Below are 24380 nucleotides of genomic sequence, written 5' to 3' on the forward strand. Positions count from 1 at the left end.
GGAAAGCCTGGCTCTCCTCCGCCTCACTTTGGGTTTGCCTGCGGGCAGGTGGGCTCCTGGTGCAGGTTTCCTCCCGCGCCCGCCTCCCCCGCTGGCCTCCGACGGCAGTGGGATGGTTGGGGGTGCTGAGGCCTCTCTTCTCCCCCACCTGCTTTAGTACGCTCTGGCCCAATGGCCGCAGGAGTATGGGTGCTTCTGGCCTGGTTGTGCCCGTGCAGCACCGCCCCACCCCTGCTTCCCTGCTGGCTCTCCATGGGGCTGGCTCCCCTGCCCTCATATCTGCTGGGGCGTGCTCGGATGCCCTGGGGCTGGGGTGGGCGCAGGTGGGGACCTGCAGACTGGGGTCCCCACTCCGGAGGAGCACTCCCCTTCCCAGCTCGCTGACCTCAGGCTAGTAGCCCAAACCGGAGACGCCGCAGCCTTATGGGCACAGGCGGTGCTCCCAGGTTGTCCTCCTGACCGGTGCAGGAGCTTCCCCCTCCCCCGCCCGGTGTCACCTGATGTCTGGGATGTGACTTGGACAAGAGGGGCCTGATGGCTTGTGTCCCTTGTTGGGATGAGGGTGGCCCGGATGGGCAGGAGGCTGTGCTGTGTGTGAGCTCGTGTGCGTGCCGTCCTGGTAAGTGGAGCCTGTCGTGGCCTTGGGAGCTCAGAGAGGCGCTCATTTGGCTTGGAGCTGCTCACTTCATGGCTGTGCCCCCAATAGCCCTGTGAAGAAGGGGGGAGCATTGCCACGTTTTTGAGGGGGGGCGACTCCCAGGGTGGCTCTTGGCGCAGGCCGGTTGAATGAATAAAGGGGTGGATGAAGGGATAGCCCTTGAATGGCCACCGCCAGATCCTGAGGGAGGACTTTGACCTAAGTCCCGTGTGGGAGACACATAGCCCCACTGAGTGGGGGCATCTGCAGCCGGGCAGGGAAGGGCTGCGGCGGGGGAGAGCCGCTCCGGGGGTGAAGGACGTGTGGATGGCAGTTGTGGACGCAAGCCCACGATGAGTCCCGTTTCCCAGGTGGGTGGGGGAGACCCTAGGGCCTTGTTCATGTGTCGGGCCTGTGTACTTACTGAGCAGCTACTGAGCGCCAGGAACCGTGTGAGGAACGTAATGTGAGTGCGGTCAGTAGAGTAACAGTCCCAAGCTGTCGATGTCCTGAAGCACAGACCTGTGAGTAGTTCACCTTCTGTGGTGAGGAGGATGGAGGTTACCAGACTGCTCCCGGGCGGCAGGTTGTCCTGGGCTCTAAGTCAGCTCGCTGGGTGAGCCCACACGGGTTACCGACCGAGGAGGAAGGAGGCGGGGTGACACGATGTGGCGACAGCCGGAAACGGCGAGAGAAGGACTTTTCCCCCTGGAGTCTCCAATGGGGAGTGGTGGTGCCCGCACCCTGGGTGGAGCCTGCTGTGGTCTGTGTTGGCCTCTGATGTCCGGAGCTGTGGGACAGTAACTGCCGTTTGAAGCCACAGCAGCCCTAAGAGCTAAGGTGTAACTAAGACGTGTTCTCTGTCCTCACGAGCCCCCCAGTCGTGCCAGTGCACCACGTGCGGTCGGAGCAGAGGCACGGGGTGCTGTGGGGTGGGAGAGAGCTGCAGATAAGACACGGGGTGTCTGAGAAGGCCTCTGGCAGCAGCGGCTCAAAGACCACGTTGGTCAGGCAGGAGGGCGGCCTGGTGAAGCCTTGGGCCATGGGGGTGCTGAGTTCTGGGGGGAAGGGAAGACCCGGCCACAGCCCAGAGAGCCGGAGGGGTGGAGAGAGGAGAGGGGCCAGGAGCCGCCAGGATGTGGTGGGTGGGGACACAGGTGGAGGGGTCCCTGAAGCCGCCGAGGGGCCGACTGGGCTCACGCTGATAATCCAGGCACCGCCAGGGCGGCAGCGGTGGACGTGGAGAACAGAGGCCCGAAGGGAGAGGCTGGGGCGCGGCTGGCGCCTGGTGCAGAACCTTCTGGACGGCGAGCCTGTGTCTGGGCTCTGGTTACGGTGACCTGTCAGTGCTGTTGTCGTCATCCTCTTCAGCTGGTTTCCTCCCATGATCATTCTGTCCCATCTTGCCAGCTGCAGAGGCCAGGGACTGCCCGCTGTCCTCGTCCCGTGTGTCCCGTCGGCCGCCCCAGTGCTGTGACTTACGCTGAAGGCCAGGCTGAGTTGCTTGAGCAGGAAGAGGACATGGAGGGGCTGGAGGGGGCCGTGAGGAACAGGCCAGCAGTGGGGCAGGTGGGGGGCTTCCGTGGGCTCTGAGGAGGCTGGTCTTCCGGCGTGGATACTTAGTAGAGGTAAGGTGGGGGCTTGTGGAACTGATGGGTCACTGGCAGCGTCAGGTGAAGTTAACGTGCAGAGCGTCTGTCTGGGTCGCTGCCGGTGAAGGCTGCAGGGCCGGGGGCGGGGCCACTAAAGATGGGTCCTGAGGCTGTCCCTGGGAGAGGCCTGCTTTAGGATCTCTGCCCACAGTCTGATTTCGGAGGGCAGGTGTCCCGGGCCGTTGGGTGAACAGACGTCGCCAGGAGGAGTAGGGTGGGAGCTGCATGCTGGCTGTGTGCCCCGGGACACAGTTTGGCCTCAGGCTCCTCATCTGTAAATGGGGGTGATGGTTGCCACCTTTCAGGCTGGTGGGAGGATCCCATGGCTAATTGGTAAAGTCATTTCTGTTTGACTTAGAAAAGCGACCACACTGTTTTCTTTAGTGCCTTTGCTCCAAAGCTGCCTCCTCCAGGAAGTCTTCCTCAATCAACTTATTGTTTTCTGATTACTCAGCAGCCAAGGTTTGCTTGTGGTTCAGAAAACAGGGGTTGGGCACGGCCATGTGCTGGCTGTCCACGTAGAGCAAAAACCCAGGCCCATGTCTTTCCAGCAGGAGGGTGGGAGCCGCGGAAGGAATGCGCGGTGTGGGGCGGCGGGGAGCGCGCGAGGGTCAGATGTGGCCGGCAGGGCGTCCTCACACCTGTAGGGCCTGCTGGAGGGAGGAAGGGGCCCAGGCAGGCGCCGGCAGGTCTTACGGGGGGAGAGCTGGGTGCACTCCGACCAGCAGGGAGGCCAGGAGGAGCTCGGTGGTCGGAGAGCGGGGCGTCAGGGGTGCGGGTAGGGACACAGAGAGCTGCGGACAGGCCTGCAGGCCGTAGGGAAGGTGTCTTCTCTGAGGACACATGAGGTCCCTGTGCGGTCTTCGTGGACGAGGGATGCTATCTAACGTCCACGTTGGAACGGCCGATCTGCTGCTTCAAGGAGACCACACAGGTGGGTGGGCCCGGCCAAAGCAGAGCGCTGTGGGGGATCTTGTGGCGCTGCCTGGGGTGGAAGGGACAGCTCTTCGCTCCCCCTGATGGCAGATCTGGGGGTTGCTGAGTGTGGGTCTGAGCAGGGCACGGGCAGGCTGGCCGTTTGTGGTGGAGCAGGTCCGGTCCCTGTGAGGCGGTGGGCAGCACGCGTTCCGGGGTGCGCGGACGGTCGGGGGAGTGCGGAGCTGGCTTTGTTGGGGGGACAGTGTGAGGCCCTCTAGGGAGCACAAACAGCCAGGAGGGCAGGGGTCTGAGGCGGTGTTGGGGGCAGCCAGCATTTGCAGGGTGGGAGATGAGAGCGAGCGACAGATGCATCCCCTGAGTACAAGGACCGAAGTCTGGAGGAGGAGGCCCCGGCCTGCGGGGTCTGTTTCTGCTGAGAGGTTGGGGGGTGGTGGTGGGATCGCCCTGGGCTCGCCGGTAGTGACATGGAGCTGATAGCCTGAGCGGCACGGGGTCCACACACGGGGACCAGACGAGGTGCCGGAGGTTATGCTCTTTGGTGTCCTAGAGGCCCTGGGGTGTCCTGCTCTTTGCGGTTCTGCACTTAGTGGCTGGCCGGGTACAGGTTGGGCTGTGGGTCTTCAGGCCCAAGTCTGGGGCAGCAGGTGCTGCCTGGAGAGTGGGGCTGGCCAGCGGGCTTCCTCTGAGTGCTGCCCCCCCCCCCCCCCGCCGTGGCTTCTCTCCCTCCAGGCACGAGCCTGCTGCAGGAGGTGGTCTACTTGGTGAGCCAGGGGGCTGACCCTGATGAGATTGGCCTGATGAACATTGACGAGCAGCTCCCAGTCCTGGAGTACCCGCAGCCGGGCCTGGACATCATCAAGGTACTTCTCTGGGCCAGTGGCACCCAGCCCCTAGGATTCCCTGGGGACCTGGAGAGACAGTTGCTCCTGGGGTTCGGGAGGCCCATGGTAGAAGGAGAGCAGAGAGCTGCCGGTCCCCTAGACAGCCAGGTGAGAGACCGATCAGCTGGAGCCCATGCCAGTGACCCCGAAATGAAAACAGTGGGTGACATGGGTGACTTTGCAGTAGAAAGGGGACCCCCCGCTGTGGCTCACCGCCCCCCCCCCCCGTCAGTGGGTGGAGGAGGATGCGATGCTACGGTGGTCAGTGTCAGGAACGAAACGGTCATTCTCCTGGAGTGCTGTCCCTCCTTGTGCTGGGTACTGCTGAGATTCTTTGTCCCCTCCCATCCCTGTCACCTCTTAGCTCAGGCCTCCTTTCCTGCGCGGACCTCCTGTCCGTCCCCCCCGGATGAGCACTCTGAAGGACAGCTCTGAGAGCGCCCCACCCCCCATGTCGTAGCTCTCAAAGTCCAGGGGCCCGCGTACCCCAGTCCCTGCCTGCACTCCGGCCTCCGGTGGCTGCGGAGCGGCACCCAGCTGTTTGCTCACTGGTGTGGAGCCGCGTGGGTCCAGCCCTTGCCAACTCAGTCATGGAGCCCATTGGGAGAGCTGTGCTGGGCGCCCACCACGGGGCACTGCTCTTGGCCCTGGGGTGTAGCCGAGGACAAAACCAACAACACTGCATTCCAGGGAGGGAGACTGGCAGGGGAGGAGCAAGGAGCCGTGGTTAAATGGTGATCAGCACTGTGTGGGGACAGCACCCAGGGCGGCCGTCCTCTCTGGGGACCCGCTGAGTAAGGTTGTGAAACAGGAGCCACGCGGGCGAGCTGGGACATGGACAGTGTGGACCTGCACGTTCCAGGAGCAGCAGGAAGGCCTGAGGCCAGTGGGACTGAGTCAGCAGGTGCCCCCACGCGCCTCAGCCTCCCATCTACTCGGCTGCCCTTCACGGCCTGGGCAGACCCTCAGTTGGAGCAGACCTCTGGGACCGTGATCGGTCGGCTCATGCTGTGGGTGCCCAAAGACAGGGATACGTCCTGTCCAGTCTGGAGGGTGGCCAGATCTCGGGTGAGAAATTTCCCGGTGGAGTGCAGGTCCTGACCGTTAGAAAGGCCGGTGAATGAGCGGCTGTGTGTCGTCTGAACGCCTCTCCCTCTGACCATCCGCAGGAGCTGACGTCTCCCCGTCTCATCAAAAGCCACCTCCCCTACCGCTTCCTGCCCTCCGATCTCCACAACGGCGAGTCCAAGGTAACCTGCGCCCCCATCCGGGCAGAGCTCCCAGCAGGCAGAGCTGGTCCGCTGCGCTCGGGGCTGCCGCCAGGGTTCCTAGAGGCCCGCCGTGCCGAGCACCGCAGAGGCCATCTTGAGCTTGTACCTCCAGCCTTTTGTCCGTGTTTCTGATAAGGGTTTTTCCTTACAGTCGAACTTGGGCTTGACCAGCCCGGGTCCAGCCTCTGCTCCTGCGTCGGGCCCAGGACCCGCTGCTGCTCACCGTCTCTGATCTTTCTTGTTTGCTCAGCGTGTTCTGTTGATGAGGCCTCGATTCTCATCACCAGGGTCCGGCCCGTCGTGTAATCAGATGCTCGGGCATCATCCCCCCTATGCGGTTAGCCGGAGGAGAACGCGCCTCTGGCGTGGAGGCCGCGCACACCTGGGGCCAGCCTTGGGGCCAACCTTGGGGCTGGACTGGGCTGTCGGTTTACAGGGGGTCAGAGGAGCAGCGACTGAGCTGCCCGTCCCTCCCACTACAGGTCATATACATGGCGCGGAACCCCAAGGACTTGGTGGTGTCCTATTACCAGTTCCACCGCTCCCTGCGGACCATGAGCTACCGGGGCACTTTCCAGGAGTTCTGCCGGAGATTCATGAACGACAAGTGTAAGTGTCTCAGCGTCTCAGCCTGCGCGGTGGTGGGCGGGGCCAGCTGGCTCCCTGTGCGTGTGCTCACGCTTTGCCCACGTCGCCCCCAGTTTCCCCCAGGTCCCCCCAGGTCCCCCAGTAAACACGCGGCTGGGGCCCGCTGTCCCGCTGACAGGTGGAGAAGCGGGGCTCAGGGGTGCCTGGAAGCTCGGCAGGGGTCGTAGCGGGGGTGGGGGGACGCAGAGCCGGCGTCCAGCTCAGGAGCCCTTTGCTCGCACCGCATCGCTGGGCTTCTGAGAAGGTCCCTGGTTGAAGCATTCCTCTTCCCACCTGGATTCTGAGCAGTAGAAAGGGAGGCGGGGAGAGTTCTCCCGTTGGTGACAGAGACCTGAGTGGGGGCTGTGGCCTCGTGGGAGAGCCCCGGGGGCCCTGAGCTGTGCTCGAGGGTTGGCCCGAGACTTGGCCCCCAGCCCCGGGCTGTGTGACGGGCAGGGGTGCTCTGCCGGAGCTCATTCCCAGGAGAGAAGGTGGCGGGGGGGGCTGGCTTGCTGGGGACCCCCCCCCCCGATCTCCCCTCTCCGGGACAGGAGCAGACTGGATCAGGGACCTGCCGAGGTGGCTTCCTTATTGCCATCCGTGGCTTCTCTGGCACCTTCTGGGACCCCCAGCGGCAGTTGGGTGAGGGATCACTTGCAGGGCTGGAGGTGGGCTGAGTCCGTGCGGGGAGCGACTTCTGGCCCAGATGGTTTATGTCCCAACTCCAGTCTTAGCGCTCAGCCCTGCCGTCCACTTGTGTGACCCAGTCCGAGGCTCTGCAGCGAGCCTGTGTGGCAGGAGTGGGGTGAGGTGCTTGGAGCGAGCCGGGAACGCCCTGCCCTGGATGAGCGCCCGGCAGCTGGACCTGAGCTGCCTCCCACACCGCACGGAAGGTGCCACACTCCCAGGGTCCTCCGTGCCCGAGCCCCTCGGGATCTGCTTCAGCGGCACCAGAGGGAGCGTCCAGGGGTGGAGTCTGCCCTGGAGCCTGCAGAAGACCCTCTGCCCAGCCTCCCTGTCCCCCAGCCTCCCTGCCACCTGGCTCAGGCCCTTTCTGGTCTGCTGGGTGTTCGGAGTCAGCCACTGATGTGGTTTTCAAAACCACGTTCTTAAGTCCCAGCGTGTTCTGCCTCTGGAGAAGAGCGACCAGCTTGGGGCCTGCGCCCCATTAAGGAGTTAGCGTCCATCCAGTCAAACTGCCACCTGGCGTTGGTCTTACGTGAGTCTCCTGCTCGGGCCGGGGGATGTCAGAGTTATCCTAATACAGGTCTCTTCCTGTTTTGAAGGTCACAGCCCACTTCTTGAAGGTCAAGGCCACAGGCACTTGCTGTGATCCCGCCCAAGCCTCGGGACACAGTGTACTTAGCCCCCACGTTCTCTCCTCCCGGCGCTCGCAGCCGGTGCACCGTGGCTCGGGCCCTCGGAGGCTCGCATTCTCTCCTCCATCTGAGCATGGAAGGGGCAGTGGCTGGCCCTGTTTACTGACAGAGCGAGCGTGGAGGAGCCGCTGACGCAGGCCTGCCCGTGGGTGTTGTGACCCGTGCACTTGGGGCAGGCGTGCCTGGGGCTTCACGTCCCAGTGACAGGAGTGTGGGAGACTTGCTGTGTAGACAGGGTCGCTCCTGGAGAGGGGGCTGAGTGAGCTGCTCTTGTCCCGGATAATCTGTTTGGATAAGCACACTGACCTCCCACAACAGAGGGACCCTGGTGGCTGGAGGGTAGGGGTGCCCTGGTGGGGTTCCTTCCCAGGGTGACACATCCTGAGTGGGAAGAGCAGTGTCTCCACCAGCAAGGTCTGTGGCCCTCTCTCTGCTGGCTGGTCAGGGCTCAGAGACACAGGCCATTGCTGTCCTTGTGATCATTGACCCCACGGGAGTGACCACTGTCCCCATACCTCCCTGGGCCCCCCACCTGTGTTGTCGTGTGTAGTGACCACTCTCCTTCACCCTCACTGTCCCCACGTCACCCCTCCTGCTCAGCCCCCAAGTCCTTCCCTGGGGCATTGCTTGCCTGTTGTGCAAGTTTGCTCGCGCAGCCCCTTGGAACAACAGGGATTTTCTTAGCTTCTGTGTTCATGGCTGTTGGACTCTGTCTCAGGGCTCAGGTCACCTAGACTGCGTGCCATCCTGGGCACTGACGCGGGAGGCAGGTTCTCCTCTTGGGGCCTCCGTGATTATGAGCCTGTTGGTGAGTTGGTCCTCATTCCTTCTCCGGACTCTGCCTGTCTTCTCTCCAGTGGGAAGCCCGGCCTGGCTGTTTCAGGGCCCGCCTAGGGTGTATGGAGTGTGAGGTGCTGGGCTAGCCGAGGAAGGGGTGCCAGAGGGACCCCAGCCACTAGACCTTTACAGTGAGGGGACCGAGGCCCCTGCCGGCCAGGATTTACCCCGCAAATCCCTAAACTAGGCCTCTTGGCTGAACCTGTGTTCTTTTTGTTCTGTCATCTCTGCCTTTCCCCCCACCCTGCCAGAGCCCCTGTTTCGTTCCTCATAAAATGTGGGTTGGGGTCTGGTTGGCCTGAAAGGGGCCTTTCTGTTGTGATCGGGTCCTTAAGGCCAGCCATTAGCGACCCCTGGCCCACTCCCCATCCCTCAGAAACCCTTTGGGCCATGGGCCAGGCCGCTGCTGTGCTGCCACCTGCTGGCGAGATGGCAGACTGCAGGGGCTGGCCTTGCTGGAACTGGGTCTCAGGTTTTCCCCACCTCTGTTGGCCTGTAAGTCTCTCTGCAAGGTTCTCAGCAGCTTGGGGGCCGAGGCTACGTTCTCTCCTTGAGGTGTGGCTCTGGCAGGGGTGGTAACAGTCCCCTGCCACTCCTCGGCCTCCGTGCCCTTCAGCAGTGAGCAGGACCCAGCGTGGGAATGGAGAGGGAGAGGAACGGAGACTCACTTCCCTCTGCAGGCTGCACTCGCGCTGTCCCTGCCCCCGGCCGTGCCGGGAGGCACAGGTTCTGTTGTCCAGAAGGATGTTCCAGGAGGATGAAGCCCCAGAAGGGGAAGCAGCCTGCCCGGGTTCCGTAGCTGGGGCAGTCCTGGAGAGGCTGCGACACCCAGAGGCTTTGTCCTCTGCCATTCTGCTGTGCTCCCTCTTTCCCCTCTGACCTAGTCGCTGTGCCCCGAGCCACCCTGATGGCCTCGTGTCCCTTACCCTTCTGAGTCCATTTGCAACCATTGTGCACCCTTCAGGGTTTGTGCCCACATGGGACAGGGCTCCCCTCTGTCCGCGGTGCCTCCCTCCCAGCGCTGATCAGTCCATAGCCTCACTCGCTGCCCGTCTCCCAGGAGCTCTTTGAGCCCCAGGCCACGAAGTGGGATCCACGGTCCCAGGTTTGTGAGACGGGTGGGAGCCCCGGTGAGCGAGGCTGCAGGCAGTGCGGCCACCACTCCAGGCTGGCACCCAGTACCCAGCGGCTGCTTGCTGGTGCTGGGTGGGACAGGCACCGCGGGGCTGAGGCCTTCCTGTGTCTAGTGCGGAAGCTCCCTCGGGAGACTTAGCCTGAGGAGGGGGGTGAGAACCCGTAGCCTCGATAAAGAATGTCTTGAAGCAGTCTGGCTACACTGCGTGGTGCGTCCCCCACCCGCCCACGTGACCCTTACCCCAACCAAAGCCCCGAGGAGTGTGGGAGGTGCAGGGGTGTGGTGTGGGACGCAAGGCTCGTGCGCCAGGATGGAGCTCGCTGCTTCTCTCCACCTCTGCTCTGTCTTGCTTCCACCAGGCCCTGCTTCTTCCTGTGGGCCTCCTGCCTGGCAGGGCTTTGTGCTCGGGACTTAGCGGCTCCTGCACGTCATCCCCCCTGCTAGCAGGCCCCCCCATCTCTGTTCCCCCCGGGCTCACGCTCTTCCCGGCGACCGTGTGTCAGACAGAAACTCATGGGAGCCAAGCAGCTTCCGTCCCCCGGATGAGCAGAGGCCTTTGCCCAATGGTCGGGGCTTCAGGGTGTGCAGGAGGTGCGTAGGGAAGGGGGCTGCGAGCTGTTGGCAGGAGAGACTTGCACGTGGCCAGGGGACGTGGGACTTCAGGGGGGCTCATCTGTGAGACCACCCCCAGGCTGAGAGCTTGCTCCTCCCTTCCCGAGCCACAGCTCCTGGGCAGTGAGAGGGGAACCTTCCGGAAGGCAGGGAGCCAGGCCACCCTATTTGTGCACACCTGCTCCCCCAAGGCCATGACTCATCTGTTCCCTTGCCTCTACAGTAGGCTACGGCTCCTGGTTCGAGCACGTGCAGGAGTTCTGGGAGCACCGCATGGACTCGAATGTGCTTTTCCTCAAGTACGAAGACATGCACCGGGTGAGTGCGGCAGGCGGCCCGCTGTGCAGGTCGGCGCCCCCCAGCCCCGCGGCTCCTAGTGCAGGAGCCCTCCCACCCCTCAGACGCCACGGTGGGCGTGACTGGAGTGCGCAGCTGGACTCTCTGAGACCCCCGGCTTCTGGGCGGGAGGACTCGGACGTTCCCGGGGTGCACAGAGTCCTCCCGGCCAGGGCCCTGCCCCCAGTACCAGGCCCCAGCCCTGGCCCCAGGGGTGGTCTCTGGGTTGGGCTCACTTAATTCTAGAAGGCTTTTCCCCTCTCTGCTATGTCATCTCTGGAGGGACATTCTGATGTTTCCCTTTTCTTACAGCAGACGAGAGGCGAGCTTTCCCCAAGTCCCTGCCTTCTCTCACTTCTTGGCCGCACGTGGCTGCGGGTCCCCTCAGAGTTGTCCCCACTCCTGAGCCCGCTCTGGCCGGGCTCGCCCCTGCACCCTAGTGCTCTGTCAGGGCTGCCCATGGCCTCCCGTTGCTCAGTGGGTGGTCGGTGTTCCCGCCCTCCCTCCTGGCCTGGCAGCAGGCGACTAGAGACTGCTGCCGCCTCCGCCCGGCCCTCTGTGGCCGGCTGGTCCCGCGTCCCTGGCCGTTCTCTCGCGGCCCAGCCCGCCGCGGCTCTCCTCCCGTCCTAGCCTTGCTCCCTTTCCCGGTGACCCCAGGCCAGTCGTGGACCTTCCCCAGACTCGCTCTCCACTGACCGCCGCCTGCACCTTGCTCCCAGAGCACGTCTGAACCAAACTAGAGGTTTTCCTTCAGATCCTCTGCAGTTCCTCCGTGTGAGGTGGTGGCAGCCAGCTCTGTCTGGGTCACTTGGGTGAAAGTCGTGAATCCTCCTCGACTTCTGACTTTCTCTCGTACCCTGTGTCCATCTTCCCTGTCCTGTGGCCTCTGTTCAGGATATGCCCCTTATCTGACCACCTGTCCCCCATCTTTGGGGTCCAGGTCACCCTCACTTCCAGCCTGGATCCTCGCTGGTGTGGACTCATGGGTGGCCCCCCTGTGTCCCCTCAGGCCTGTGTGCCGTGCAGTGTCTGCTCCAGTGGTACCTGCGCCAGTCAGACTGTGCCCAGTGGCCACACGTTGTCCTGGGTGTAGCTCGGAGCACACATGGCGGCCTGGTGCCCGGGCACCTAGCTCCGCGCCGGCCTGCCTGCTGTTCCTTCAGCCTGGCGGACAGGCTTCTGTTTGCCGTGGCCCCGCCTGGAATGTTCTTCCCCTCCTGTGTCCACGTGGGTCACTCCCTCACTTTCTCCTGGTGTTGGTTTCCGTCAGTGACACTTCCCCGGGTCCCCACTTGAAGTAGACCCCTCCCAACCCAGCACGTGTCTCTTCGGTTTTCCCCGTGGCGTTTTCCATCCCACAGCATAGCGGCCCGTTCATGTCTGTGTTTCGTTCGCTGTCTTCCCTGGCAGAACAAGGTCCCCTGGGGCGGGGAGTTTTGGTGCTGGTTTATGCTTTTAAGTCAGGGCCTCACGGGTAGCAGGTTCTCTGGAAACATCTTTGGGTCGGACGGCCGGCCTTCAAGGTGGAAGCCCTTCCTTGTTAAGCAGCCAGAGGCCTGTGGAGGGAGGGGCTTGTCTGGGCTGGGCTGTCCCAGCTCCTGTGCGCACTGGGGCCCAGCCACTCCCTACAGCGTGGTGGCCGCGGGAGGGCGGGGAGGACAGCACCAGGCGGACCAGCCCGGGGCCCTGACCGAGGCTGTGGCCCAGGCCTGGCTCTCTCCTTTTGCAGGAGAGTCCACATGGTCCAGGCGGTGCAGGTGGCAGCAGGGATTGGGAGAGCACTTGGTGACACTGGGCAAGCTGGGCAGGGCGTGGCGTGGAATTTGGTCTGGGTCACACAGAGACCCGCTGGGAAACGGAAGGAAGCGCGGGCTCTGCACGGAGACGGAGAGCTCGCTTTTGGCCTCATGGAGTGTGAGGAGGACTGTAGTAGCCAGCAAGGATGCCACGAGCAGGGGCCACAGGACAAGCTCAACGAGGGCACAAGTGGTTTGCCCCCACCCCCCCCGCCCCGCCACCCTGTGAGTCCCAGGGTAGGCCACGTGACTTTGGAGACCTGGACAGGTACGCTGTAAGCAGTAGCCTGGGGAGGGCTCAGGGGCCAGGGCTTGCCCTTGCACAACGCATGTGGGATGCCCACGTGTCCCATGGAAGTTGCCATGGGAAGAGTGGGCCTGCCACCAGCCCTGCCTGCCTGCCGGACGTGGGGGCGATATTGTCCCGAGGCTCCCAGGCCCCGGCGACCTTCAGATGGCTGCAGAGGGGTGCCTCTGGGGAACCAGCGCCCTGCTCTCTGTGGGGCTGAGCTGGGTGTTGGGGGTGGACCGCTCACACTGGGACCTGTCTGGGCCTGAGAGCTGGGAGGCGAGATCGTGCCTTCATCACAGAGGACCGGGAGGCCTCATCCTCAAGCAGGGCCAGGCGTGGGCAGGCCAGGCTGTTCGCGGGCACTCAGCAGGTGTCTGTCATTGTAGCACATGCTGAGGTCAAGTGTGCAGATCACCAGTCCACACCTCAATAGACTTTTTACAGGTACGTGTCTGTGTGATTGTCCAGATTGAGATCGAGAACATTGTTTTTTCTCTGGTGGATGCCTCTGATTCCCCGTGGCAGCCCCTCCTCTGACTTCTGTTGGTTTCGATTAGCTTGGCTCATTTTGGAACCTCCCAGGAGCGGATGCTGGGGCGTGTGTGCGGGCGTCAGGCGGCTTGTGCTCTGCGTGGTGTCGTGGTTCCTCTGGGCCTCGTGTGGCGGCTGGTTCTCACGTCCATAGGAAATTTCGCTGCAGCAGGAACATGGTGCCATGTGTCTGTTTGGTGTCACTGGCCCTTCCAGGGCTTTCTGTTCGGGGCAGTTGGAGATAAAGTGCTGTGAACGTTCCTGTGTCTTAGAGGACACGAGTTTTCTTTCCCCGGGTGCCTCCCTGGGGTGGGCGTCCTGGGACACTGACGGTCTGATGGTCACTCAGAGCCATGGGCCTGTGCCACAGGCCTGGTGTCTGACCAGTGCGTGCACACCTGTAGGGGCCGGGAGCCGCAGGAGACTCAGCAACGAGCAACTGAAACCGTTTTTAGTCACTAAACCGAGTGGGCCGCCCCCTTTACATACAACTCGTGGCTAAAACACAGACGGACGCCTGGCCTCGCTGGGTTCGTTCTGGCTGCGCTGGGTTCGTTCCTGGCCCTTCATGGTGAGTGTTTATTCTGTGCCTTACTGGGCCCCTTAGCGAAAAGTTCATAGACGGGCTGGTTTCCATCGCAGTCCAAACCACCAGCCCCGCCCGCGCCGGTCTCCGTCTGGACTCATGCTCCCAGTGCTGGACGGACCAAATGGCCTTTCTTGTGGTCAAGATCCTAATTCCTAACTGTTTATTCTTTTTTTGGAAACCTCAGCAAGGGTCTGGACACCTTTGGTAGAGGTTGAGTGAGTAGACATCACATTTTTAGGAGTTCACCTTGTTTACACTTTACTTCAAAAAAACAGTCCCCAGTGAACGTCATCGGTCTGCGGGAGCGCAGCCAGGCCTGGCACGTTCTTATCTTGGGGTTGGAGGATAATACTTGGCACCTGCGCTCTTGCCGCCTCATGCGTCCCCCCAGGGGTTCCCCCGTTCCCCATTTGCTGTGGGCTGTGCACGTGAGCAGGACACATCGAGGCTGCCCAGGTGTGTCCCCCCGGAGGTCCCGCAGTCACCTGTGAGGGGTGCTTGCCAGCCACAGGTGAGGAGTCTTGACTGTGCCCACTTGGCAGTGCTGGGGCTGGGCCAGGGATGCCGGGGAGGTCCCATCTGCTGTCCAGAGCCAGTCTGTGGCTGGGATGCCACCTGCCCGCGTGACTCCGTGTCATCACCGGGAAGCAGGCTGGTGGCAGGCAGCTGGGTGCGTGCTGGCGAGTATGCCCCCCTCCCCGGGCTGGAGGTGACACCAGTGGTGTGTGTCCCCGTGAGGGTTCTGTTGGCCGCTCTGGCAGTCTGGGTCCCTCCCCTGTGGTGTCGCCTCCAAGTGCCGCTGTCTTTAATTTCTGTTGCTGCTTTTTGCCTTTTAATTAGAAATACTGGGTGGCAAAGCAGGGAGAGGAGCTCTTCCTGTTCCTTTTTATTGTGACGTTTCTCGCGCTGCCGATCCCAGCCAAGCTCTGCGCACGGGCCCTGGAGCTGAGCACCTGTGCCGCTCTCCGGTGGGAGCCCCTGAGCGGGGGACAGCTGTGAAAGTGGGACGCGGTGCCCAGTGGTGATTACCATGGGAATCCAGAGAGGACCTGACGTTCAATCCAGCTTTCCCAGAACCTTTTCTTATTTTAAGGTTTGCAGAACCACCCGGTAAAGAAATTAAATTGACTTCTTTATCGTAGGACTTTTCAGAGGCTTTACTCTGTGAATTGCTTTATAAACCATCAAGGAGGCAGTGGCCGCCAGCGTCTTCCTGATGCAGGGCCTGGACATTGCCAGAGTTGGGAGACGGCCTGGTGACAGGTCAGGGTTCTGGGCACGACATTGGACAATGTACAGATGGAGAACATTAGGCGCCTTGGTATTTCCCAGGGAGAAGGGTGGTGGGGGCAGGGGCTGTGTGGTGAGCAAGTGTGTGCCCCTCCCTCGCTGATGCTCCCTCTATCCAGAAGGGGGGGTGTCGGGGCCCAGAGATGGCTTTACGTCCCTCGAGTCAGCCGTCACTGAACCCTCCCACCAAGCCAGCTCCTCCTGCCGGGTGAGGCGGGCCGGCCCTGGGGCCTCTCTGCGGTCCCCAGAAGTGTCCTTGTCCGCCCAAGTGCCGGCCGGTTCCGGCTGACGGCATGGAAGAAAGGGGAAGGAGAGAGCCGCTGTGGCTCCTGGCACAGCTCTAAAGTGAGTTTTCCTGTCTTGCTGCTGTTTTGAGATGGCCACAGCGACGTGCAGAGCTCACGTCTGCTCCAGATCCCTCAGAGGACTGGGGTTTCAGTTCCAGCCCTGCCACTTGAGAACGGAGTGCCCCGGGCAGTTCCTTAACCTGCATTTCTTTCCAATCAAAGCCAGGATCAGGCTTGTCTCGAGGACCGAGTAAGAATGTGTGTGCAGAGCCCGTGGTGAGTGATCAGCCAAGAGCCTTGGGTCAGCAAAGGCACCGCCCCTGATGGGCTCCCTGCTTTCTGCTCTTGTGTTCCAGGACCTGGTGACGATGGTGGAGCAGCTGGCCAGATTCCTCGGGGTGTCCTGTGACAAGGCGCAGCTGGAAGCCCTGAGCGAGCACTGCCACCAGCTGGTGGACCAGTGCTGCAACGCCGAGGCCCTGCCCGTGGGCCGGGGTACGCGCCCTGCACGCCCCCAGCCCTCCCAGCCAGGGTCCGTGGTCCCCCCACGTGCCTGTTCCCTGCCCTGGGCCTCGTGTCTCTGGAGCTCTCGAGCAATGGGGGGCCCCTGCTGGCATGGCATTGTGACTGTGCGAGTGGCCTTGGAGATCTTGGGGTGACTGCGGGATGTGGGCTGTGTGTGCCAAACACTGCAAGCCGGTGCCTTTCCCGACGGCCCTGCAGAGCATATCCGGGGTGGGTTCGGGCTGTGAAATGTGGGAGCCCGAGGCTGGCAGCCTGCAGTTGGCTGCAAGAAGCTCCCCCGTGAGGAGCAGGGGCGTCTCCCCCTTTTGGGGCTCCATAGGCTCCTCTCCATCCGTACCGTGGGCCCCAGCACCATGTGGGGCACGGCCGGGAGACTGGCGCTTGCTTCTGGCGCCGCAGTTGCCTCCTGGGCATGAAACAGGTGAGGCAGAGGATGTGGTCCAGGCAGGAGCCCTCGGCACATTTGCCTGGGTTGCTCTCTGTCCTTCGAGGTTTGCGATGTTTGAAACTGCTTGCTGGTGGAGACCTCGGTGTTAGAGCGCCCTGACCCCTTGGTGGGGGCGGTGGCCCCAGGAGCCACCGTCCTGGCAAGTACGAATTGCCTGTGGCACTTGGTGTTATGCACCTGCCCTCGGTTCCCAGCTGAGCGAGCTGGTACCTTCCTCAGGTGACAAGGTCGGAGGTGCCGCCAGAGTCCGCAGCGCGTATCAGAGGCACGGCTCCATCCAGGCTGGTGCCGGCCCATGGCAGCGTCCTGGGGAGGGCCTCGGGGCGGGCCTTCGGGCTCCCCCGGCTCCCACTCTTCCTCTAGAAAGGGGCGGTGCTGAAGGTCAGGTGGAGGGCACCCTCCTGCGAAGGCAGAGCAGGCGGCTGGAACCACAGCACCCTGCAGATATTTCCTGGCTGCGTCTTCACAAATATTTATTATTTAAAATTTATTTGCTCTTTTTTCGTTTCACTTTTGCTGTGTTTTGTTATCCTTGGATGTGACCTTCTCCAAAATATCCCTTTTGGTTCATTTGCGTGGTAAAGAAGTGTCGAGAACATACTGCGTGCCCATATGTTCCTTCTGATGTGTTTGCTTTATCATTGTTTACCTTGGTTTTGCTTTATTTCAGTTCTTTGATTTTGTTTTCTTTTAGCACATTGCCTCTTTGCTCAGAAGACCTCCTTGCGTTGGTGAGAACGCAGGGCTGTGTAGCCAGCCGCATTGCTTAACTTTGATTCATGTCACAGCATAAATTGCACTGTCTTGATTCCAAACCCTAAACCAGGTGGGTGACTCCTTTGATGAGCTCTCAGCTGCCTCGGCTGAGAAAAATAATCATGGAAAAATATATTTATAGTGTGGTTGGTCTAGAAGCTTCTAATTTTGTCCCTGAAATATCAGTAGAGGGTACCAGGAACACTTTCCCCCTGCCCCGGACATGGATGTATAATGTCTCATTACCGGAGAGAAAAATCCTGTCCCGTCAGGTCTAGTAGCTCAGCATCTGTAGGGTTGCATTTTCTCCTTCCTGAAGTCCCGCCAGGACGAGGACTTCTGGTAATAGTGGAGCTAATGACGGATATTGGCTGGAGACAGTCGTAGCTCTGATCTCAGAGATGCTGATGCAGGAAGGTATTAAAAATGAGGGTTTCGGTCCCCCAAGGGTGTTCTTTAAAAGCCTGGGGACAGTGCTCCGGCAACAGTCCTCATGGCACCTGGAGCTGGGGATTCGGAACCCCCACGCCTGCCATCTTCCTGGGCGCTGCTCTTGTCTGAGCAGACCATCCCAAGGTTCTGTAGTTACTGAGCAAAGTGGGTTTGGTGGCCTTGGGCATTTTGAGCTCTCTCTTTCTCCCCTAAGTGTTCATAAACGAGCAGCCAGCCTGTGCCTGCTTGATAGTCCACAGGGTCCGTGCTCCTGCACATCTGCCCAGAAAAGGTCTCTGTTTTGACCGAGCCTCCCGGAGCTGGAGCGGCACAGAGCGGCTGGGCATCGCCCCCAACTTACTTCCATGGGGCTCGAGTCCACTAGCCACACGTCTGGCATCTAGTTGCAAAAGCTCGTTTACACTGTGTCTCTTCTGTTCCCTTTAAATTCCTCCCCAAGGTTGCTTCTCGAAATCTTTACTCTTGACTCTGTCAGGAGGCTTCCTACTCATCCTAAAAGGTTCTGCCTTTTTGGATGGTTTTTTTCCTCTTTGCAAATTCTCCAGAAGCAGATGCCACCTTGGTGGAGCTGTTGAGTCGTGAGTGAGTAGTGATACCCTGGAGATGCCAAATGCACATGGTGCCCCGAGTGGTAGAGCCGTTGCACAGACACCATCCGTCCCCCGGGCCATGTGCCCAGCTGCTGGGGATGCGCCAGTGGCCAGGGGCCAAGGCCCTGCTCTCGAGCCTCAGCAGGGGAGGGACACCCAAACGGCCAGACTCAGGGAGACGGGAAGTTCAGGTGGTTCGTCTGTAGTTCAGGTGGCCTGTCCTACCCTTGTAGGCCAAGTTCAGAGGGGTCCAGGAATAGATCTGGAACCTTCCAGAACCTTTTCCAAGGCTCCCTTTGGTTCGGGATCTGGCCTGACAGCAAGTGAGTTCAGCACGTTCTACTCTCGTTTGTGTTTCAGGAAGAGTCGGGCTCTGGAAGGACATCTTCACCGTCTCCATGAACGAGAAGTTTGACTTGGTGTATAAACAGAAGATGGGGAAGTGCGGCCTCGCGTTTGACTTCTATTTGTAATAACAGCGACAGCAGACTTGCATGCCCACAGTACCCAGACCCTCCACTAGCTAAAAGTCCCGTACGCACTCATTTGTTCCTTGCTGGACGAACTCCGGGAGCGGTGTGAGGCCCGGGGGAGGGAGGGAAGCAGCGGAGACGCTGGAGGAAGAGGGGGCCTTGCTTCTGACCTAGAGCAGCTGTCTCGCCTTGGGCATGTGAAGGCTCTACCTGTCTGATTACACACGTTATAAAGATTGCAGTCTCGGGGGCCTGTATCATAAGTATAAAGTCTGTAACATATGCAGCTAGAATGTCTACCTTTTACAACCCCACATTATTTATTGTATTTTATAGAGCTTTTCACTGGAAATTTAAATAAATGTCAGTAAACCAAATACAAGTTCATTTCCAAGGGGACTCAGGAGCGAGCCACACCCGGATGGTAGAAAGATCTCAGGGCTGACTCTTTATTTTTGTAGTTTTGTTCTGTAAGGCACAGATGTTCTGTTCTCACCTGGCTCGGGAGGAAGGTGAAGACACAGGATGAGTTGGGTGTGGGGGTGTGGGGGGACTTGATCCGTTTTGATGAGTTCAGTTCTTTGTAACCTTCCTAAACAAAGCAGAGACTACCCGGTAGGCACTTGCAGAAAGGTTGTCCCTTTCTGCTGGAGACTCCCAGTGGGTGGCCTCAGAGGTCCAATCCACGGAAACCATTGGAACATTCCTTGAGGGAACCTGCCCAGGGAGGCTGGCAGATGGGGTCTAACACATGACTTGAGAACCTGCCCCAGAGCCTGAGTGTGGGCAGAGCCCGAGTTCCTGTCCCACTAACTCCTGTTCCCTGTGCCGGGGGCCTGTTTACGTGGGTGAGCAGGTGCTTGACAGCCAACCTCCCCAACTTTTATCATTCGGTTCGTTCCGTCTGTACCTGAGGCTCTCAGCCATGGGAGAACCACTTTGCAGGTTTAACGCCCTCTTTCACTCAGACTGGTTGGCCATCTCGCCTTTGTACCTCAGTTTACCCGTGGGAGCGGAGGTGGTGTCTTCACCGCCCACCCCTCACTTACCTGTCTGACCCACATTTGGCGGGAGAAGCATCGAGACTCAGCCAGGTAGCAGCAGGGCCGGCAGCCAGGCTGTGTGTCGCTCCTGCGGTAGGACTGGGGTCGGCTGGATACACACGTGGCCGGGAAGTGCCCAAGGCGGGGGCTGCTGCTGGGTGAGGGTCTCTGGGCCGTGTCGTTGTCTCGGAAACAGAGCAGACACGTGCCGGTGTCTTGTTTGTGAAGGAGCAGCTTGAACAGGGCAGGTGGTACGCGGCAGAGTGTGTGGTGGGCTTGGAGGCACCTTTTCTGTGTATCTGTGAGGGAGGCTGCTTTCTGTGAAATTTCTTTTCTATTTTTCTATTTTCAGTACTGTATGGATATCGCTGAGCACCACACATGGTCACGTCTGTGCTTGCCTGCATCTTTAATAAAGACACGACCCATGCCTTGTGTTGCGCGTGTGCTGATGGGTGGAGAGGGGCAGCGTTTTGGGGCAGCGCGACTGGGGGCCCCGTTGACGCCAGGTCCTTGGGGCGGACCCTGGGGGGCCCGGGGGCACAGACCCACGTTGGTCTGGCTGTTTCACCCCGATCTGAACAGTCCGAGCGGTGACTCCCCTCTTTATTTGTCCGTTCACCGTTGCTGCTGTTGCTTAGAAGCTGAAGGGAGGGTTGGGGAATAAGGAGACCGGGGTGGAGGGGTCCCCCCGAGAGGCTCCCATGTTTAATGCAGCTCACGGCTGCATATGTGGGGACCCGCCCGGCTGATCGCACTTGGCCACTTTGAACTCCAGAGTTTGCTTTCCCGATTCCTAGCGGCAGGGAAATCCAGGACTTCATGTTACCTGACAAAGCTCGGGCTTTCTGGAAAGCACGTTTATTTTCAAATGGGCCAGTTCCTTCAGGTCTCGGGTGGAACCCCAGAACTACTGTTGGTCTCCACAATTACCCTAGACCCCAAGTTAGTGCATGGAGGGTCCGGTCTGCTGCCTCAGAGGGGCTGCTCCCAGGCCACTTAAAAACCACCTGAAATCAAACAGGAACTGAGGGGGGCATCTGGGTGGCTCAGTGGGTTTAAGCCTCTGCCTTCGGCTCAGGTCAAGATTCCAGGGTCCTGGGATCGAGCCCCGCATCGGGCTTTCTGCTCAGTGGGGAGCCTGCTTCCCCCTCTTGGCCTGCCTCTCTGCCTGCTTGTGATCTCTCTGTCAAATAAATAAGATCTTTAAAAAAAAAAAAAAAAAAAAAAAAAACCAAGCAGGAAATTGAGGGCCAAGTCCGTGAACCCAGAGGCAGGCGGAGCCATGGGTCTCGCACTCACTCCGCTAGTGTCCCCAGCCCTGTGCCCTTACTGTGTCACTTCCTTTACTGGACTCATTTTATTCAGGAAACACTTGAGCGCCCATGAGGCCCTGAAGCCACTGGGGGCTCTGGGGTCCTGCAGGGAGCACAGAAGGGCCCGACCCCCAGGGAGACCAAGTCCGAGGGAGGCTGGCCCCGCTCTGGCTTGGAGCCCTGGGGAGGGGGGCGGGCAGGAGTGGGCGGGGAGGGCAGGGACTGCTGGACACTGGGCCGCAGGAGGAGCTGGTGTGGCAGGAGCCCCATTTTGGAGGGGTAACCAGGTGCCGGCCCCCCGAGAGCCTTATAGGGCCTGGGAGTTTGGATTTGAAGCAAGAGCTAGGAAGCCACAGAAGGGTTTGCTCAAAGGAACGCTGCCCAGTTTGCATTTTTGCAAGCACCCCGACTGAATGGGTAGCAGGGCCTTTATCCTGGCTCTGTGACTTGGTCCCCAAAATGAAGGGGGGTGGGGGCTGGGGCTGTATTAGATCAGCTCCAGGGATCCCTCTGACCCGATGGTTCTCAGCGTTTGTGGGCGGTGTGTGCCAGACCCTGAGCATTACCTAACGTTCCTGCTCACCTGGAGTCAGACAAGGGGGAGGTAATTGGGGGCGCAGGTGCCGTGAAGCTCGCCCGCAGAGCCGGTTTGGAGAACGGGGCGATGGGATGGATAGTTGTGTGCAGGTGCAGGTGCAGGTAGGTTCTGAGCTGAGCTACGAGGGGGAGGCGGCTCTGGTCAGATGGAGGCGGCGGGACGGCCAGTTGAACAGAACGACGACCACGCGAGCCCCCAGTGGCAGGGTCCTGAGCGACTTGCTGGGCACCTGGCCTTTTGACTTCACAGACCGACAAGATTGCAGGAAGCGGTGTCATAATTTTCCCAGTGGGGACCGTCTCCGTCCACACCCCCTTCGCAGGAAGATCTTCGCAACAAGAGTGAGGGGTCTTCGGAAGCAGAAATCCAGTTCACACATTGGAGTGTCCGTGGCCGGCTCCACTGGGCAAACACCGCCCCCCGCCCCACTGCCCCAGTGGGGCCAAGACCCTCTGCCTGCCGACCTCCAGCCTCTGGCAGTCACAGCTAGGAGCGGGGAGCGCCCTCCCTCCGTGTGGCCTCCGCACTGCAGAGACAGGCCAGATGTGTGGTCCCTGTCCCAGGGGCAAGGGCCAGTGTCCCCAAGTAGGGGACAGTGTTCCCACCTTTCGGAGCTGGTGGCTGCAGTTTGAAATGGGTGGAGGGAGTTCTCGGGTCCTCGGGTGGGGACGGCGGGTCTCGTGCTCCTGTAGAGTTTGTCCCCCCCAACCCCTGCGACATCATTGCCCTCTCTTGGTTGTAGAATGAGCATTTTCAGATGGGGGGGGGCATGTTGGTCCGATTTTCCAGCCTCAGCCACCGAGGACTGTCCTCTGACGTCCCTGACAAGCTCACCGCCTCTCGGGACAGCCATTCTGTTGCTGCTGGTGCTCTCCAGCAGTGTCCTCTGGCCCCTGCCCCAGCCTGGGACCACCCTCAGCTCTGGCCTCCTTCTCTGGGACACCCAGCCCTGCCTTGGCCTGGTGAACATCGCCTCTGCTCTGCTGGTGCCCCCCGCTCCCTCTCTCACCCCACCCACCTCCCAGCGCGGCAGCTGTCTCCCCCCATGGACAGTGACACCCCAAAAGCAGGGCCATGCTGTGTCTTCCCTCAGCTGGAGTTTGGCAAATAATCAGCCATTGATAATTGCTAAGGGAGTGTCATCTTTCATTGTTAGAGTGGATTTTGCTTTTTTTCTGAAAACTGTCCTGTCCCTTCTGTGCACGGCTCCTGGGTCTACCCTTGGAGGCTGTGTCTTCCCAAACAAGAACCAGGCTCCCCTCCTGTCTCCTCATCCCAACCCACCACTCTGGGCCTCTGCCCCTGCAACTACACGCTTCTTCCTTTAGAGCCAATGGTCTGTGTTCCGATCATGTGTTTCCCTCCCTGGTGCACCTTCCTGACAAGTCACTTGTAGACTTGTAGGCTTCCCAAATGTAGAAGTAACTACGGGAGGAGCAGTTTCTGGTGCCCATCCTTCCTTCTCCCTCTGTCTTAAAGCCCAGAAGCACACGACCCATGAGAACAGCCTACACCCGTCGCTGGGCACGCCTCCCCCTCTTCCTTCATCTCCTTCCTTGGTGTTAGTGAGCATCTGCTCTGTAATGTACCCGTATGGTCCTGGAGACAAAGACGATCACAGTGACTCTCCCCTTCAAACTGAATACCCTACTGCTCTGTTCCCTGGGGACTCTGCTCTCATTTAGTACCCAAATACCTACGGAAAGAGCCCAGACTGGGGACTGGAGGACCTCGGCCCTAGAGTCCTGGTTTCATCTTGGTCGGCCGTGTGACCCGGGCAAGCCAGCTGCCTTCTCTTAGCCTGAGTCGCCATCCCTCCCAAATGGATGTTTTGTGGTAAGCCGTCTCGAAGGTCTCTTCTGCTTACTCAAGTCTCCAGTTCGTGGCTCCAGGAGCTTTCCTGCAACCTGCCACGGAGCACCGCCCGGCTGAGGCGGGCATTTCCTCTGCAAGTGAGAAACAAGGAGTGATGCGGAGGGCTGGCACCAGAGAGACCCAAAACAAGGAGAGCGAGGAGACAGCGTAATGTAAGCAGCAGACCCTGGGTTGGGTCTGGAAACAGGTGGGAGTGGGCAGGGGCCTGAGGGAGGCACGCTAGTGGGCAGAAATAAGAAGCACCAAAACGAGTCGGGCACGGGGTCGGATTCTGGCTCTGCCAGTATCAGTGGGACCACGAGGGAAGCCCTTGTCTCATAATGGGGAGGTCTCAGCCCAGGGGTCTTGACCTCCCACCCAGCACGAACATTCTGTGACTCTTAAGTGGTCCCACTGCCTGTTGACTCCACCCACGAGGAGCCGATGGATGGGGGAGACCATGAACTTGCAGCCGGTGATGGAGACTACCAGCGAGGGCAAAGAGATTCGGTCTCAGATGCACCTGCCACACAGCTTGGGCCTGCAACCGCCATCTCCGAGGCGTGCTGAGCCCTTGCCAGATCTACACATCAGATGACAACTTGATTCTCACACTTGGATCCCTGTGAGCTAGTTGGCACCGGATGTCTAAGCCACAGTCCCTAAATCTGTCCCTCACCATTGACGGAAGGAATCTGTGCTCTATTAAAAGCATTCTTCAAACACCAGAGAATGCTAAATGTGTTTGAAATAAAAAAGTCAACCAGAAAATGCATTTTATTCTCCTTAAAGTTGTAATCTTTGCATATCTCCATGGTTTTGAGCGCCAGCTGGGAACAGAAGTCCTAAAATACCCGAGCAAGGCCATCCCTGCAGAAGGAAGGACTCTCAACAGAGCCAACTAGACTCTGTTCTCTGATTTATGCATCCCCACAAAACTTCTAAGTGGATTGGTTAAAATCTCGCTTTCCTGATAGTGCTCCTGTCTCTCAGTTCTCCTCTTTATACTCCGTGGTACACGTGATTTTCAGAAAAAAATCTCGAATACAGTCGGTAGGTAGGAACTCCTCTCCCTCCACTCAAGGACCATTGGCCACGACGACCTCTGTGTCCGCTTAGGCTGTTCGCTCTCCCTGGATTGCCGTTCCTCAACGTGGATGATGCCCTCTGAGGCTCTGAGGCCAGTATGGGCGGGGCTGTAATTCAAGAACCCGACGGCCCCCTCCCACTCCC

General features: G+C 60.2%; 1 protein-coding gene across 2 annotated transcripts in view; it reads left to right on the forward strand.

Annotated features, from left to right (window-relative positions):
• Positions 1-19809, forward strand: part of SULT4A1 (sulfotransferase family 4A member 1) — a 31598-nt gene extending 11789 nt beyond the window's left edge. Inside the window, exons 2-8 of one of the 2 annotated variants that reach the window (XR_006607784.1) lie at positions 3958-4088; positions 5279-5359; positions 5863-5989; positions 10194-10288; positions 15448-15586; positions 16759-16890; positions 18224-19809. Coding sequence is in view for 1 of the 2 variants with exons in the window: in XM_013045196.2 (XP_012900650.2) it covers positions 3958-4088; positions 5279-5359; positions 5863-5989; positions 10194-10288; positions 15448-15586; positions 18224-18336 (686 nt within the window). In the remaining variant the exon portion in view is untranslated. The remainder of the gene's footprint in view (positions 1-3957; positions 4089-5278; positions 5360-5862; positions 5990-10193; positions 10289-15447; positions 15587-16758; positions 16891-18223) is intronic. The other variant, XM_013045196.2, reaches the window with a different exon arrangement.
• Positions 19810-24380: the final 4571 nt, after the last annotated feature.

Source organism: Mustela putorius, unplaced genomic scaffold, assembly GCF_011764305.1.
Source record: "Mustela putorius furo isolate JIRA1106 unplaced genomic scaffold, ASM1176430v1.1 tig00000738_pilon_pilon_pilon, whole genome shotgun sequence".
Taxonomy (NCBI): Eukaryota; Metazoa; Chordata; class Mammalia; order Carnivora; family Mustelidae; genus Mustela; species Mustela putorius.